The sequence below is a fragment of the Nerophis lumbriciformis genome, linkage group LG17 (genome assembly GCF_033978685.3).
Source record: "Nerophis lumbriciformis linkage group LG17, RoL_Nlum_v2.1, whole genome shotgun sequence".
NCBI lineage: Eukaryota > Metazoa > Chordata > Actinopteri > Syngnathiformes > Syngnathidae > Nerophis > Nerophis lumbriciformis.
The window spans coordinates 39,400,001-39,418,886 of record NC_084564.2 but is presented as its reverse complement, the minus strand read 5'-3'; the positions used below and the strand labels follow the sequence as shown (position 1 = coordinate 39,418,886).

Here is an 18,886-nt window from a genome sequence, read left to right as displayed (position 1 = left end):
ATATCTCTTATGTGTGGCTGCCATCTACTGGTCACACTTATCATTACACCATGTACCAAATAAAATTGCTTCGAGGTCGGCAAGCACAACCAGAATTATTCCGTACATTAGGCGCACCGGGTTATAATGCGCACTGTTGATTTTTGAGAAAATGGAAGGATTTTTTAAGTGCGCCTTATAGTCCGAAAAATACAGTGTTAATGTTCCTTATTTTCAATGGAACATTTACATTTTTGGTGTTGTTTACTGGCGTCATATTGCAGCCTACACATATCTCTTATGTGTGGCTGCCATCTACTGGTCACACTTATCATTACACCGTGTACCAAATAAAATTGCTTCGAGGTCGGCAAGCACAACCAGAACGATTCCGTACATTAGGCGTACAGGGTTATAATGTGCACTGTTGATTTTTGAGAAAATGAAAGGATTTTTTAAGTGCGCTTTATAGTCTGAAAAATGCGGTTATACAGTGACCTAGCTCAATTAAATTTGGCTCAATTGAGGAGAAACGTCTGGGCTGTACTCTTGCACATTTTCCCACCACGCTATGACGAAAGATTGTACGCCTCCTCTTTTATTCGGACTTTCCCTGATTACATGGCAACAGCTGTTTCTAAGGGAGTGGGGTCGTAAACAGCCATCGCCTATGATTAAAAACGGAAAAATACGTTGTGTAAGTGTGACGATGCAAGGTTTGTTTGTTTGTTTGGTCTCCCTAACACCAGGAATCATGGTACGAGTTCCGAGTGATGGCCGTCATGGATGACCTGATCAGTGAGAGCAGCAATGTAGTGGGAGTGTCCAGCACAGGTCAGTATCGCACTTTTATATCGGATAATTGCCATTAATTAGAGACTCTCTGTTTCCATTTTATAATGTTTATATTTTTCCCCGTCAGATCCCTTCCCCCCCGCGGAGGTGGCTGACGAGGGGCTGGCGCGGCCCGTGGTGGCGGGCGTCGTGGCGACTATCTGTTTCCTGGCAGCGGCGGTGCTGTTCAGCACCCTGGCGGCTTGCTTCGTCAACAAGCAGCACCGGCGCAAACTCAAGCGTAAACCGGGTTGGTCCCCCCACCGCACCCCTCTCGTACCTGACTGGGGAAAAAAAATAAAACACGTGCCGTTTGTTCTCTCAGATCCTCCATTGTCGGTGACGCACTTCAGAAAAAGCGTGGAATCACCGTAAGTAGCGCCACAGCCGGAGCCCGCGCTGCTGTCATGCATCTTCTCCTGCACCACTTTTATTATATCTGAAAACAATGAGAAGCTTATCTGGATTATTCAGACCTACTCTGAAAATTGAGTCTGATTGCTAAAGAATGCTGTCGCCAACATTTCAGAAAGTAGAATACGTGGCAAAATCCTGTATAATACAGTCATGGGAAAAAAAAATATATCACATTAATAAGAGTTGTACTCAGACATTTTAGGATGTATTTATTATGGATAATCTCAAATTTGTATCATAATCACCCCCAAATCCTCCACACGACACCTCCGCTCCGGACAGACTAACCTCCCTGACCACCTGAGGGTACCACAGACTGTAAATGCTTTTAAAAAAGGCTTAAAAACCCTTCTTTTAAAAAAAGCCTTTTTTTAGTTATATGCGTGCTAGTTCTAGTTTTTATTTTTATTTTTTTAAATTATCTTTTTATTTATATTTTAATACACTATAGCACTTTGAGGTTGTTTGCTCAATGTAAAGTGCTTTTTACAAATACAATCTATAATAATAATAATTATTATTATTATTATAATCAGACAAATCAATCAATCAATCAAAGTTTATTTATATAGCCCTTAATCACGAGCGTCTCAAAGGGCTGCACAAGCCACAACGACATCCTCGGCTCAGATCCCACATCAGGGCAAGGAAAAACTCAAGCCAATGGGATGACAATGAGAAACCTTGGAGGGGACAGCAGATGTGGGGACCCCCCACCCCTGGACGTCGAGTGGATCTCGTTAATAGTGTGAGAGTCCAGTCCATAGTGGGGCCAGCAGGAGTGGATCCAGTTAATAGTGTGAGAGTCCAGTCCATAGTGGATCTAACATAATAGTGGGAGAGTCCAGTCCATAGTGGATCTAACATAATAGTGTGAGAGTCCAGTCCATAGTGGATCTAACATAATAGTGTGAGAGTCCAGTCCATAGTGGATCTAACATATTAGTGTGAGAGTCCAGTCCATAGTGGATCTAACATAATAGTGTGAGAGTCCAGTCCATAGTGGATCTAACATATTAGTGTGAGAGTCCAGTCCATAGTGGATCTAACATAATAGTGTGAGAGTCCAGTCCATAGTGGGGCCAGCAGGAGTGGATCTAGTTAATGGTGTGAGAGTCCAGTCCATAGTGGATCTAACATAATAGTGTGAGAGTCCAGTCCATAGTGGATCTAACATAATAATGTGAGAGTCCAGTCCATAGTGGATCTAACATAATAGTGTGAGAATCCAGTCCATAGTGGATCTAACATAATAGTGTAAGAGTCCAGTCCATAGTGGATCTAACATAATAGTGTGAGAGTCCAGTCCATAGTGGATCTAACATAATAGTGTGAGAGTCCAGTCCATAGTGGATCTAACATAATAGTGTGAGAGTCCAGTCCATAGTGGATCTAACATATTAGTGTGAGAGTCCAGTCCATAGTGGATCTAACATAATAGTGTGAGAGCCCAGTCCATAGTGGGGCCAGCAGGAGTGGATCTAGTTAATGGTGTGAGAGTCCAGTCCATAGTGGATCTAACATAATAGTGTGAGAGTCCAGTCCATAGTGGATCTAACATAATAATGTGAGAGTCCAGTCCATAGTGGATCTAACATAATAGTGTGAGAATCCAGTCCATAGTGGATCTAACATAATAGTGTAAGAGTCCAGTCCATAGTGGATCTAACATAATAGTGTGTGAGTCCAGTCCATAGTGGATCTAACATAATAGTGTGAGAGTCCAGTCCATAGTGGATCTAACATAATAGTGTGAGAGTCCAGTCCATAGTGGATCTAACATAATAGTGAGAGTCCAGTCCATAGTGGATCTAACATAATAGTGTGAGAGTCCAGTCCATAGTGGATCTAACATAATAGTGAGAGTCCAGTCCATAGTGGATCTAACATAATAGTGTAAGAGTCCAGTCCATAGTGGATCTAACATAATAGTGTGAGAGTCCAGTCCATAGTGGGGCCAGCAGGAGTGGATCTAGTTAATGGTGTGAGAGTCCAGTCCATAGTGGATCTAACATAATAGTGTGAGAGTCCAGTCCATAGTGGATCTAACATAATAATGTGAGAGTCCAGTCCATAGTGGATCTAACATAATATTGTGAGAGTCCAGACCATAGTGGATCTAACATAATAGTGTGAGAGTCCAGTCCATAGTGGATCTAACATAATAATGTGAGAGTCCAGTCCATAGTGGATCTAACATAATAGTGTGAGAATCCAGTCCATAGTGGATCTAACATAATAGTGTGAGAGTCCAGTCCATAGTGGATCTAACATAATAGTGTGAGAGTCCAGTCCATAGTGGATCTAACATAATAGTGAGAGTCCAGTCCATAGTGGATCTAACATAATAGTGTAAGAGTCCAGTCCATAGTGGATCTAACATAATAGTGTGAGAGTCCAGTCCATAGTGGATCTAACATATTAGTGTGAGAGTCCAGTCCATAGTGGATCTAACATTATAGTGGGAGTCCAGTCCATAGTGGATCTAACATAATAGTGTGAGAGTCCAGTCCATAGTGGATCTAACATAATAGTGAGAGTCCAGTCCATTGTGGATCTAACATAATAGTGTGAGAGTCCAGTCCATAGTGGATCTAACATAATAGTGTGAGAGTCCAGTCCATAGTGGATCTAACATAATATTGTGAGAGTCCAGTCCATAGTGGATCTATCATAATAGTGTGAGAGTCCAGTCCATAGTGGATCTAACATAATAGTGTGAGAGTCCAGTCCATAGTGGATCTAACATAATAGTGAGAGTCCAGTCCATTGTGGATCTAACATAATAGTGTGAGAGTCCAGTCCATAGTGGATCTAACATAATAGTGTGAGAGTCCAGTCCATAGTGGATCTAACATAATATTGTGAGAGTCCAGTCCATAGTGGATCTAACATAATAGTGTGAGAGTCCAGTCCATAGTGGGGCCAGCAGGAGTGGATCTAGTTAATGGTGTGAGAGTCCAGTCCATAGTGGATCTAACATAATAGTGTGAGAATCCAGTCCATAGTGGATCTAACATAATAGTGAGAGTCCAGTCCATAGTGGATCTAACATAATAGTGTAAGAGTCCAGTCCATAGTGGATCTAACATAATAGTGTGAGAGTCCAGTCCATAGTGGATCTAACATATTAGTGTGAGAGTCCAGTCCATAGTGGATCTAACATAATAGTGTGAGAGTCCAGTCCATAGTGGGGCCAGCAGGAGTGGATCTAGTTAATGGTGTGAGAGTCCAGTCCATAGTGGATCTAACATAATAGAGTGAGAATCCAGTCCATAGTGGATCTAACATAATAGTGAGAGTCCAGTCCATAGTGGATCTAACATAATAGTGAGAGTCCAGTCCATAGTGGATCTAACATAATATTGTGAGAGTCCAGACCATAGTGGATCTAACATAATAGTGTGAGAGTCCAGTCCATAGTGGATCTAACATAATAGTGTGAGAGTCCAGTCCATAGTGGATCTAACATAATATTGTGAGAGTCCAGTCCATAGTGGATCTAACATAATAGTGTGAGAATCCAGTCCATAGTGGATTTAACATAATAGTGTGAGAGTCCAGTCCATAGTGGATCTAACATAATAGTGTGAGAATCCAGTCCATAGTGGATCTAACATAATAGTGAGAGTCCAGTCCATAGTGGATCTAACATAATAGTGAGAGTCCAGTCCATAGTGGATCTAACATAATATTGTGAGAGTCCAGACCATAGTGGATCTAACATAATAGTGTGAGAGTCCAGTCCATAGTGGATCTAACATAATAGTGTGAGAGTCCAGTCCATAGTGGATCTAACATAATATTGTGAGAGTCCAGTCCATAGTGGATCTAACATAATAGTGTGAGAGTCCAGTCCATAGTGGATCTAACATAATAGTGTGAGAGTCTAGTCCATAGTGGATCTAACATAATAGTGTGAGAGTCCAGTCCATAGTGGATCTAACATAATAGTGAGAGTCCAGTCCATAGTGGATCTAACATAATCGTGTGAGAATCTAGTCCATAGTGGATATAACATAATAGTGTGAGAGTCCAGTCCATAGTGGATCTAACATAATAGTGTGAGAGTCTAGTCCATAGTGGATCTAACATAATAGTGTGAGAGTCCAGTCCATAGTGGATCTAACATAATAGTGTGAGAGTCCAGTCTATAGTGGGGCCAGCAGGAGTGGATCTAGTTTATAGTGTGAGAGTCCAGTCCATAGTGGATCTCGTTAATAGTGAGAGTACAGTCCAAGGTGGGGCCAGCAGGAGTGGATCTAGTTAATAATGTGACAGTCCAGTCCATAGAGGATCCAACATAATAGTGAGAGTCCAGTCCATAGTGGATCTAACATAATAGTGAGAGTCCAGTCCATAGTGGATCTAACATAATAGTGTGAGAGTCCAGTCCATAGTGGATCTAACATAATAGTGTGAGAGTCCAGTCCATAGTGGATCTAACATAATAGTGTGAGAGTCCAGTCCATAGTGGATCTAACATAATAGTGTGAGAGTCCAGTCCATAGTGGATCTAACATAATAGTGTGAGAGTCCAGTCCATAGTGGATCTAACATAATAGTGTGAGAGTCCAGTTCATAGTGGATCTAACATAATAGTGAGAGTCCAGTCCATAGTGGATCTAACATAACAGTGAGAGTCCAGTCCATAGTGGATGTAACATAATAGTGAGAGTCCAGTCCATAGTGGATCTAACATAGTAGTGTGAGTCCAGTCCATAGTGGATCTAACATAATAGTGTGAGAGTCCAGTCCATAGTGGATTTAACATAATAGTGTAAGAGTCCAGTCCATAGTGGATCTAACATAATAGTGTGAGAGTCCAGTCCATAGTGGATCTAACATAATAGTGTGAGAGTCTAGTCCATAGTGGATCTAACATAATAGTGTGAGAGTCCAGTCCATAGTGGATCTAACATAATAGTGAGAGTCCAGTCCATAGTGGGACCAGCAGGTGTGGATCTAGTTTATAGTGTGAGAGTCCAGTCCATAGTGGATCTCGTTAATAGTGAGAGTACAGTCCAAGGTGGGGCCAGCAGGAGTGGATCTAGTTAATAATGTGACAGTCCAGTCCATAGAGGATCCAACATAATAGTGAGAGTCCAGTCCATAGTGGATATATCATAATAGTGAGAGTCCAGTCCATAGTGGATCTAACATAATAGTGTGAGAGTCCAGTCCATAGTGGATCTAACATAATAGTGTGAGAGTCCAGTCCATAGTGGATCTAACATAATAGTGAGAGTCCAGTCCATAGTGGATCTAACATAATAGTGTGAGAGTCCAGTCCATAGTGGATCTAACATAATAGTGTGAGAGTCCAGTCCATAGTGGATCTAACATAATAGTGAGAGTCCAGTCCATAGTGGATCTAACATAATAGTGTGAGAGTCCAGTCCATAGTGGATCTAACATAATAGTGAGAGTCCAGTCCATAGTGGATCTAACATAATAGTGAGAGAGTCCAGTCCATAGTGGATCTAACATAATAGTGAGAGAGTCCAGTCCATAGTGGATCTAACATAATAGTGTGAGAGTCCAGTCCATAGTGGATCTAACATAATAGTGTGAGAGTCCAGTCCATAGTGGATCTAACATAATAGTGTGAGAGTCCAGTCCATAGTGGATCTAACATAATAGTGTGAGAGTCCAGTCCATAGTGGATCTAACATAATAGTGAGAGAGTCCAGTCCATAGTGGATCTAACATAATAGTGAGAGTCCAGTCCATAGTGGATCTAACATAATAGTGAGAGTCCAGTCCATAGTGGATCTAACATAATAGTGAGAGTCCAGTCCATAGTGGATCTAACATAATAGTGAGAGCCCAGTCCATAGTGGATCTAACATAATAGTGTGAGAGTCCAGTCCATAGTGGATCTAACATAATAGTGTGAGAGTCCAGTCCATAGTGGATCTAACATAATATTGTGAGAGTCCTGTCCATAGTGGATCTAACATAATAGTGAGAGAGTCCAGTCCATAGTGGATCTAACATAATAGTGAGAGTCCAGTCCATAGTGGATCTAACATTATAGTGAGAGTCCAGTCCATAGTGGATCTAACATAATAGTGAGAGTCCAGTCCATAGTGGATCTAACATAATAGTGAGAGTCCAGTCCATAGTGGATCTAACATAATAGTGTGAGAGTCCAGTCCATAGTGGATCTAACATAATAGTGTGAGAGTCCAGTCCATAGTGGATCTAACATAAAAGTGAGAGTCCAGTCCATAGTGGATCTAACATAATAGTGTGAGAGTCCAGTCCATAGTGGATCTAACATAATAGTGTGAGAGTCCAGTCCATAGTGGATCTAACATAATAGTGTGAGAGTCCAGTCCATAGTGGATCTAACATAAAAGTGAGAGTCCATTCCATAGTGGATCTAACATAATAGTGTGAGAGTCCAGTCCATAGTGGATCTAACATAATAGTGAGAGTCCAGTCCATAGTGGATCTAACATAATAGTGTAAGAGTCCAGTCCATAGTGGATCTAACATAATAGTGTGAGAGTCCAGTCCATAGTGGATCTAACATATTAGTGTGAGAGTCCAGTCCATAGTGGATCTAACATAATAGTGTGAGAGTCCAGTCCATAGTGGGGCCAGCAGGAGTGGATCTAGTTAATGGTGTGAGAGTCCAGTCCATAGTGGATCTAACATAATAGTGTGAGAGTCCAGTCCATAGTGGATCTAACACAATAATGTGAGAGTCCAGGCCATAGTGGATCTAACATAATAGTGAGAGTCCAGTCCATAGTGAATCTAACATAATAGTGAGAATCCAGTCCATAGTGGATCTAACATAATAGTGAGAGTCCAGTCCATAGTGGATCTAACATAACAGTGAGAGTCCAGTCCATAGTGGATCTAACATAATAGTGAGAGTCCAGTTCATAGTGGATCTAACATAATAGTGAGAGTCCAGTCCATAGTGGATCTAACATAATAGTGAGAGTCCAGTTCATAGTGGATCTAACATAATAGTGAGAGTCCAGTCCATAGTGGATCTAACATAATAGTGAGAGTCCAGTCCATAGTGGATCTAACATAATAGTGAGAGTCCAGTCCATAGTGGATCTAACATAACAGTGAGAGTCCAGTCCATAGTGGATGTAACATAATAGTGAGAGTCCAGTCCATAGTGGATCTAACATAATAGTGTGAGTCCAGTCCATAGTGGATCTAACATAATAGTGAGAGTCCAGTCCATAGTGGATCTAACATAATAGTGAGAGTCCAGTCCATAGTGGATCTAACATTATAGTGGGAGTCCAGTCCATCGTGGATCTAACATAATAGTGTGATAGTCCAGTCCATAGTGGATCTAACATAATAGTGAGAGTCCAGTCCATAGTGGATCTAACATAATAGTGAGAGTCCAGTCCATAGTGGATCTAACATAATAGTGTGAGAGTCCAGTCCATAGTGGATCTAACATAATAGTGTGAGAGTCCAGTCCATAGTGGATCTAACATTATAGTGGGAGTCCAGTCCATAGTGGATCTAACATTATAGTGGGAGTCCAGTCCATCGTGGATCTAACATAATAGTGTGAGAGTCCAGTCCATAGTGGATCTAACATAATAGTGAGAGAGTCCAGTCCATAGTGGATCTAACATAACAGTGAGAGTCCAGTCCATAGTGGATCTAACATAATAGTGTGAGTCCAGTCCATAGTGGATCTAACATAATAGTGAGAGTCCAGTCCATAGTGGATCTAACATAACAGTGAGAGTCCAGTTCATAGTGGATCTAACATAATAGTGTGAGAGTCCAGTCCATAGTGGGGCCAGCAGGAGTGGATCTAGTTAATGGTGTGAGAGTCCAGTTCATAGTGGATCTAACATAATAGTGTGAGAGTCCAGTCCATAGTGGGGCCAGCAGGAGTGGATCTAGTTAATGGTGTGAGAGTCCAGTCCATAGTGGATCTAACATAATAGTGTGAGAGTCCAGTCCATAGTGGGGCCAGCAGGAGTGGATCTAGTTAATGGTGTGAGAGTCCAGTCCATAGTGGATCTAACATAATAGTGTGAGAATCCAGTCCATAGTGGATCTAACATAATAGTGAGAGTCCAGTCCATAGTGGATCTAACATAATAGTGAGAGAGTCCAGTCCATAGTGGATCTAACATAATATTGTGAGAGTCCAGTCCATAGTGGATCTAAAATAATAGTGTGAGAGTCCAGTCCATAGTGGATCTAACATAATAGTGAGAGTCCAGTCCATAGTAGATCTAACATAATAGTGAGAGTTCAGTCCATTGTGGATCTAACATAATAGTGAGAGTCCAGTCCATAGTGGATCTAACATAATAGTGTGAGAGTCCATTCCATAGTGGATCTAACATAATAGTGTGAGAGTCCAGTCCATAGTGGATCTAACATAATAGTGTGAGCCCAGTCCATAGTGGATCTAACATTATAGTGGGAGTCCAGTCCATAGTGGATCTAACATTATAGTGAGAGTCCAGTCCATAGTGGATCTAACATAACAGTGAGAGTCCAGTTCATAGTGGATCTAACATAATAGTGTGAGAGTCCAGTCCATAGTGGGGCCAGCAGGAGTGGATCTAGTTAATGGTGTGAGAGTCCAGTCCATAGTGGATCTAACATAATAGTGTGAGAGTCCAGTCCATAGTGGGGCCAGCAGGAGTGGATCTAGTTAATGGTGTGAGAGTCCAGTCCATAGTGGATCTAACATAATAGTGTGAGAATCCAGTCCATAGTGGATCTAACATAATAGTGAGAGTCCAGTCCATAGTGGATCTAACATAATAGTGAGAGAGTCCAGTCCATAGTGGATCTAACATAATATTGTGAGAGTCCAGTCCATAGTGGATCTAAAATAATAGTGTGAGAGTCCAGTCCATAGTGGATCTAACATAATAGTGAGAGTCCAGTCCATAGTAGATCTAACATAATAGTGAGAGTTCAGTCCATTGTGGATCTAACATAATAGTGAGAGTCCAGTCCATAGTGGATCTAACATAATAGTGTGAGAGTCCATTCCATAGTGGATCTAACATAATAGTGTGAGAGTCCAGTCCATAGTGGATCTAACATAATAGTGTGAGCCCAGTCCATAGTGGATCTAACATTATAGTGGGAGTCCAGTCCATAGTGGATCTAACATTATAGTGAGAGTCCAGTCCATAGTGGGACCAGCAGGAATGGATCTAGTTAATAGTGTGAGGAAGAGGATAAGAGAAAGGTGCGTAACGTCAAACATAGCTAAACGCAAAGAGGAGAATAAGGCCCATAGTGTGATAACAATGATGCCTATTATGTTTTGGCTACATTTAAAAATGTAAATCAAAAATATGCAGATTGTGCAGTAAGTTGCTGGAAGCAAAGTAACACAAACCAACATCAAATGGTGATGTCATTTCGAGGTGCAGAAGAACGTGCTCAGTCGTAAGCTTGTGTCGGTTAGGAGTTGAAAGCAGCCGAGTCAGCATTTCAAGCTGCAGTGTGTGTATTGATTTTGTATCCATGTTTGTTCTTTAACCTTAAACACTGTCTGCTCTCTGCATGGTTGTCAGTGTTTAACACTCTTTTTGTTTGTTTAGCTGCTCATTTAATGTGCGGTGTATAACCATCCGTCTGTGTGTAGACATACGAGTGCACCGCAATACCCGAAATTAAAAAAACAAAAACAGGTGCAGCTGTGACAGTAATTTCTACCAAAAAGCATCACAAATTGTATTCATTTTTACACGATGAGATGCCAGCAGGGCCACTTTTACTTTTCCTGCACTTGGTATATTTTAAAGATGAACCCGGCCCGTGTTGTTTGTCTCCCGCCGCAGGCCTCCTCTCACCCCCTTGCCAGGGGTAGAGCCCTGCTGGGACGAGCCTGCCAGGAGCACTTTCTTGCCCCCGCCTGCCAGCCCCCTGTGAGTGTGCTGCACTGCACTGCACTGGCCTGGCTGCATGCAAAAAAAAAAAAAAAAAAAATGACCTGGTGGCTGTTTTCATCGTGGTGAAGCTTCTTTTTACGCATGCGCAAGTCTAAACGTGGTGCATGTGCGACCCTGTGTGATGCAATCGTTGACCTGAGTGAGCGCATGTAGGGCCTGCTTGGATGTCAACTGCTCTCTTCACGTGTGTGTGTGGGTGTGGGTGTGTGTGTGTGTGTGTGTGTGTGTGTGTGTGTGTGTGTGTGTTTCTACTCTTCTTGAGACATCAACAAGGAAAAGTACCTTCCAAGTTAGGACATAAATCATGGTCCCAATACGGGAAACCTTGCATCTAATAGAGAGCCAAATACTAGAGTCCGTGAACATTGCTCCAAAGTCAGGATTTTTTGTGTGTGTGTAAGGATAAGGTTAGGTGGGATTTACCCTGGATAACCTTAGCCGCTTAGTGTAAACGGGGGCCTTAATGAAGGTAGAAATGAGGTACCCAGCTAATGTAGGGAGGATTCATTAGGGTGTCAATTAGAGATGTCCGATAATGGATTTTTTTGCCGATATTGTCCAACTCTTAATTACCGATTCCGATATCAACCGATACCGATATATACAGTCGTGGAATTAACACATTATTATGCCTAATTTTGTTGTGATGCATTAAACAATGTAACAAGGTTTTCCAAAATAAATCAACTCAAGTTATGGAAAAAAAAAATGCCAACATGGCACTGCCATATTTATTATTGAAGTCACAAAGTGCATTATTTTTTTGTAACATGCCTCAAAACAGCAGCTTGGAATTCGGGACATGCTCTCCCTGAGAGAGCATGAGGAGTTGAGGTGGGCGGGTTTGAGTTAGGGGGTAGCGGGGGGTGTATATTGTAGCGTCCCGGAAGAGTTAGTGCTGCAAGGGGTTCTGGGTATTTGTTCTGTTGTGTTTATGTTGTGTTTGTCATTCTTGTTTGGTGTGGGTTCACAGTGTGGCGCATATTTGTAACAGTGTTAAAGTTGTTTATACGGCCACCCTCAGTGTGACCTGTATGGCTGTTGACCAAGTATGTATGGCATTCACTTGTGTGTGTGAAAAGCCGAAGATATTATGTGATTGGGCCGGCACGCAAAGGCAGTGCCTTCAAGGTTTATTGGCGCTCTGTACTTCTCCCTACGTCCGTGTACACAGCGGCGTTTTAAAAAGTCATACATTTTACTTTTTGAAACCGATACCGATAATTTGCGATATTACATTTTAAAGCATTTATCGACATCTCTAGTGCATACTTGCCAACCCTCCCGATTTTCAGTGCCCCTCCCGAAAATCTCCCGGGGCAACCATCCTCTCGAATTTCTCCCGATTTCCACCCGGACAACAATATTGGCGGCGTGCCTTAAAGGCACTGCCTTTAGCGTCCTCTACAACCTGTCGTCACATTCGTTTTTCCTCCATTCAAACAGTGTACCGGCCGGCCCAATCACATAATATCTACAGCTTTTCACACACACAAGTGAATGCACATGCATACTTGGTCAACAGCGAAACAGGTCACACTGAGGGTGGCCGTATGAACAACTTTAACACTGTTACAAATATGCGCCACACTGTGAACCCACACCAAACAAGAATGACAAACACATTTCGGGAGAACATCCGCACCGTAACGCAACATAAACACAACAGAACAAATACCCAGAATCCCTTGCAGCACTAACTCTTCCGGGACGCTACAATATACAACCCCCGCTACCACCAAATATGCGCCACACTGTGAACCCACACCAAACAAGAATGACAAACACATTTCGGGAGAACATCCGCACCATAACACAACATAAACACAACAGAACAAATACCCAGAATCCCTTGCAGCACTAACTCTTCCGGGACGCTACAATATACAACCCCCGCTACCACCAAACCCCGCCCTCTTTAACAACGCCCACCTCAACCCCCCCGCCCCCAATCTCCCAAATTCGGAGGTCTCAAGGTTGGCAAGTATGCTCTAGTGTCAATAGGTATGCAAGAGGTTTCGCAGGTTAGTTGCCGATCCGTCATTGACATGGACAATGTCCTTTTATTTTGGAAATTCCCCCCCAAAAAAGTGCATTTAGATGTTGATTTAACCCAAAACTGGATAACCATAAATCAGTGGTTCACACACTTTTTTTCACCAAGTACCACCTCAGAAAACACTAGGCTCTCCAAGTACCACCATAATCACAAACATTGAAATACAGTAGCGTAGTAGGCCAAAAAAAATCATTAAAAAGAAGCAGATGTTTGTATTTAACAAGTATCACTGCAACAGTACGCACAGTTTGAACAGTCACACTGTGTTGGGATATTTAATTAAGTCATTATTTGGCGTACCACTAGACCAGGGGTCGGCAACCCGCGGCTCCGGAGCCGCATGCGGCTCTTTGATCACTCTGATGCGTCTCAGCAGCTTACTTGCTGAACCCCCCAATTTTCCCGTGAGACTTCCGGATTTCAGTGCCTCTCGCAGAAAACTCCCGGGATTAATATTCACCGGTTTTCACCCTTACAGCTATAATAAGGGCGTGCCATGATGGTACAGCATTTGGCGCTCTCTACAATCTGTATTAACAGCGTGCCAGCCCAACACTTGTTATACAATATACATCTTCTGCTTGCACACGTACGTAACAGCAAGGCATACTTGGTCAACAGCCACACAGGTTACACTGACGGTGACCATATAAAACAACTTTAACACTCTTACTAATAATGCGCCACACTTTGAACCAAAACCAAACAAGAATGACAAACACATTTCGGGAGAACATCTGCACCTTAACACAACATAAACACAACAGCACAAATACCCAGAATCCCATGCAGCCCTGACTCTTCCGCGCTACATTATACACCCCTGCTACCACCAAACCCCGCCCCCACCCCAAGCCTGCTCCCTCACACATCAACCTCCCCCCTCTGTGCGTCGGTTGAGGTGGGCGGGGTTTGGTAGCAGGGGTGTATACTGTATCCCGGAAGAGTTAGGGCTGCATGGGATTCTGGGTATTTGTCCTGTTGTGTTTATGTTGTGTTACGGTGCAGATGTTCTCCCGAAATGTGTTTGTCATTCTTGTTTGGTGTGGGTTGACAGTGTGGCGCATTATTAGTAAGAGTGTTATAGTTTTTTTTATACCGCCACCGTCAGTGTAACCTGTGTGGTTGTTGACCAAGTATGCATTGCTGTCACCTACGTGAGCAAGCGGAAGCCCCATACAACATGTGGCTGATCAGGCACGCTGGTTGTATTGGGCGCTGTAGGCTGTACCATCACGGCACGCATAAAGCTTACAAGCGCTATTCTATCAAAACCCGCGTGCCGCACCAGCTTAAAAATTCCATATAAAGGTGTGGGCAGCGTGTCTGAGACCCCTGGTTTATACATAGCACAAAGCAATAAAAAAAAAAAACTTTGTATGCAGTGTTATTTCATTAAAAATTTCAAAATTTTTTGCGGCTCCCATTGTTTTCTGTAATTTGTGAAACTGGTCAAAATGGCTCTTTGACTGGTAAAGGTTGCCGACCCCTGCACTAGACGTACACATAACACAGTTTGAGAATCCCTGAATAAATCGTCCAAATTATTGTCTGTACTCAATTAAGCTATATGCAAACTGCTCTGCTGAAGACTCAAAAGATCTGTGGTGTGCATTGTTGGTACTTCACCCTTGGAATATTTCCATTTCCATGTCCATCCCACTCAGATTCTTTGGTTGTTCACTCTTGTCCTGTCCAGAGCGCTCCTGCCATCATGTTAGTTTATCAAAAGAAAGCTTTAGTTATAGCGGAGTCGAGAGTAATACATGTTGTTTTGAAGGGTTTCTTCTTTTGGTTGAAAAGATGTCACCGTTCACCCAAATGCTTCAGAATGTTACGTTTGGGAACTCTGCATCGTAGGGCTGGGCGATACGACCTTTTATTAATATGTGGATATTTTTAGGCCATGTCACGATACACCATATATATGTGGATATTTTGCCTTAGCCTTGAATGAACACTTGATGCATATAATCACAGCAGTATGATGATTCTATGTGTCTACATTAAAACATTCTTCTTCATACTGCATTAATATATGCTACTTTTAAACTTTCATGCAGAGAGGGAAATCACAACTAAAAGCGTATTTATGAAACAGTTATTAAGCAGTGGCACAAACATTCATGTCAGTGCAAGATTGTCAGAGACATTCTAAAACAAGCTATTAGTGCACTTTTGTGCATGATGTCACTAAGATGATATATCAAAACAACACTAAATTAAAGTGCACTTTTTGTACAGAACGCCACTACAATAGTTTAAAACAAATAAAGTGCTCTTTTGTGCATGATGTCACACAAGATAGTTCAATAAGTCTCAAATAAAAATGAGCTGCATAATAGTAAAATCAAATAGTGTATGTCCTTCACTATGTGGTAGGTTCCTGCGGACGTTATCTCCTTCTGTTGTTGACTATTTGTTTCATACGGTGTTGATGTGGAAATGGTTGCTTGGGCATTTTGTGGGTGTGGCACCGAACGGAGATGTTGACATGCGGAGTTTCAAGCACTCTTCATTCTCTAGCGGGTGACTTTTCAAATGATGCTACATATTAGCAGTAATGCTACTTTTTGTAGCAACAGTTGACATATTACTGTTGTCTGTTCAACATCTTCCCGCTTGAAGCCAAACCACCGCCAGACGATGGACCCCCTGCTGTTTTTCTTTGGAATTAATTCTTTTTCCTTCGTTTGTTACCAGATTCTCACCTTCTCTCTCTCGTATTACCACTCGCACCACAGCTAACGTTACCCATGCCGCTACCTCTCTGCTCCGCGAGGGCGTATACGTATGTGACGTATGTAAGAAGGCGCGCTTGTTTTACGTCTCTGTGAGAAGGAGAGACAAGAAAGAGTGAGAAGAGCCTATAGCAGGGGTCGGCAACCCGCGACTCCGGAGCCGCATGCGGCTCAGCAGCTTACTTGCTGAACCCCCTCAATTTTCCAGTGAAACTTCCGGATTTCTGTGCCTCTCGCAGAAAACTCCCGGAATTAATATTCACCGATTTTCACCCTTACGGCTATAATAAGGGCCTATAATAAGGGCGTGCCATGATGGTACAACATTTGGCGCCCTCTACAATCTGTATTAACAGCGTGCCAGCCTATCACTTTAATACAATATACATCTTCTGCTTGCACACGTACGTGACAGCAATGCATACTTAGTCAACAGCCACACAGGTTACACTGACGGTGGTCATATAAATTAACTTTAACACTCTTACTAATAATGCGCCACACTTTGAACCAAAACCAAACAAGAATGACAAACACATTTCGGGAGAACATCTGCACCTTAACACAACATAAACACAACAGAACAAACACCCAGAATCCCATGCAGCCCTGACTCTTCCCCTCCCCTCTCTGTGCGTCGGTTGAGGTGGGCGGGGTTTGGTAGCGGAAGAGTTAGGGCTGCATGGGATTCTGGGTATTTGTCCTGTTGTGTTTATGTTGTGTTACGGTGCAGATGTTCTCCCGAAATTTGTTTGTCATTCTTGTTTGGTGTGGGTTCACAGTGTGGCGCATTATTAGTAAGAGTGTTAAAGTTTTTTTTTATACCGCCACCGTCAGTGTGACCTGTGTGGTCGTTGAGTAAGTATGCCTTGCTGTTACCTGCGTGAGTAAGCGGGAGCCCCATACAACGTGTGGCTGATCGGGCACGCTGACTGTAGTGTGTGTTATATGTTGTACCATCACGGCACGCATGACGCTGACAAGCGCCATTCATGTAAAACCCGCGTGCCGCACCAGCTTTCAAATTCCACATAAAGGTGTGGGCAGCGTGTCTGAGACCCCTGGTTATACATAGCACAAAGCAAAAAAAAAAAACTTGGTATGCAGTGTTATTTCATTTAAAATTTCAAAAACAAATTGCGGCTCCCATTGTTATCTATAATTTGTGAAACTGGTCAAAATGGCTCTTTGACTGGTAAAGGTTGCCGACCCCTGGCCTATAGTGTAATGCCCGCAGCTAAAAGCAACTGCGTGAGAACGTATACTCCAATATCACCATGTAGTCATTTTCTATATCGCTGTCAGGTTCAAACACTGATGACATCTATTAAACAGACAAGAAGCAAGGAATCATGCAGAGACAGAGTTACATTTTGCTCAATTGAGGAGCCCCAAGTGGAGGAGTTCAAGCACCTCGGAGTCTTGTTCACGAGTGAGGGAAGAGTGGATCGTGAGATCGACAGGCGGATCGGTGCGGCGTCTTCAGTAATGCGGACGCTGTATCGATCCGTTGTGGTGAAGAAGGAGCTGAGCCGGAAGGCAAAGCTCTCAATTTACCGGTCGATCTACGTTCCCATCCTCACCTATGGTCATGAGCTTTGGGTTATGGCCGAAAGGACAAGATCACGGGTACAAGCGGCCGAAATGAGTTTCCTCAGCCGGGTGGCGGGGCTCTCCCTTAGAGATAGGGTGAGAAGCTCTGTCATCCGGGGGGAGCTCAAAGTAAAGCCGCTGCTCCTCCACATGGAGAGGAGCCAGATGAGGTGGTTCGGGCATCTGGTCAGGATGCCACCCGATCGCCTCCCTCGGGAGGTGTTTAGGGCACGTCCGACCGGTAGGAGGCCGCGGGGAAGACCCAGGACACGTTGGGAAGACTATGTCTCCCGGCTGGCCTGGGAACGCCTCGGGATCCCCCGGGAGGAGCTGGACGAAGTGGCTGGGGAAAGGGAAGTCTGGGCTTCCCTGCTTAGGCTGCTTCCCCCACGACCCGACCTCGGATAAGCGGAAGAAGATGGATGGATGGATGAGCTATTTGGGCTGTATTCTTGTTACAGATCCAAACTACGTTCGAAAAGTCCTGCCCGCGTGCTTCCTCTATTTATTTGGAAGGTCCCTGTTACATCACTGAAGCTGTCGCTGAGGGAAGGGGGTTAATCTCGACAACTCCAGTTAGACACAATATATGATTATACAAAAATGCAAATATGTTGACACTGGTGCTATCGCCCAGTGTCTGCTTTGTCTGCGTCCCGGTACTCGATGTTCGGCCTTGGCAGTCAGCAGGCCGAGTCTAGACACAACACTGATAAAGACGGCTGGCAATCTTTTGGATTGCCAGCTTTGCACAAATACAAAAATAGGAATAATAACTATAGCAACGGCCCTTAAGCATAAAGTTTGTGTGATAATATACAGTATATACATGATTATTCTAACAATCGCAGAGACAACCCCGCGATATATCGAGTATATTCCATATATCGCCCAGCCCTACTGCATCGTACATTTTGTCAACCGAGAAGGACAATTCCCTTCAATTTTAACCCTTTGGATGTGCGTTGCACCATTTCGTTAAACCCCTTTGTCTGCCTTATTCTACGTCAGGTTATCATCAGGGAAGATAAGCCCGGAGAGCTCCCCTCTGTCTCGGCCCCGCTCCATTTCTTCGGAGGGCTCCCATGGCCCCGGCCTCTACGTCAGGAAGCTTCCCAGCCCTCAGAGGGACAAGGACAAGGAGCTGTCCTTCTACAAGAAAACCAAGCGTGCCATAGCCAGCAGGAAGTACAGCGTGTCCAAGCACGAGGCGGAAGTCACCACGCCCATCGAGCTGATATGCCGCGGCCCGGACGGCCGCTTCGTCATGGATTTCAGCCCGCCGACCCGCCGCATCCAAGGCTTCCCCTTCGCCGAGGAGTCCGACTTGTATCCGG

General features: G+C 43.4%; 1 protein-coding gene across 3 annotated transcripts in view; it reads left to right on the top strand.

The window, feature by feature from the left end:
* igsf9ba (immunoglobulin superfamily, member 9Ba) overlaps positions 1–18,886 on the top strand; it is a 337,710-nt gene that overhangs the window by 284,148 nt on the left and 34,676 nt on the right. Inside the window, exons 15-19 of one of the 3 annotated variants that reach the window (XM_061973180.2) lie at positions 729–813; positions 902–1,063; positions 1,139–1,184; positions 11,046–11,132; positions 18,561–18,886. The exon at positions 18,561–18,886 is cut by the window's right edge and continues 1,303 nt beyond it. In XM_061973180.2, the coding sequence (XP_061829164.1) occupies positions 729–813; positions 902–1,063; positions 1,139–1,184; positions 11,046–11,132; positions 18,561–18,886 (706 nt within the window). The remainder of the gene's footprint in view (positions 1–728; positions 814–901; positions 1,064–1,138; positions 1,185–11,045; positions 11,133–18,560) is intronic. The other 2 variants (XM_061973181.2, XM_061973182.1) reach the window with 2 other exon arrangements.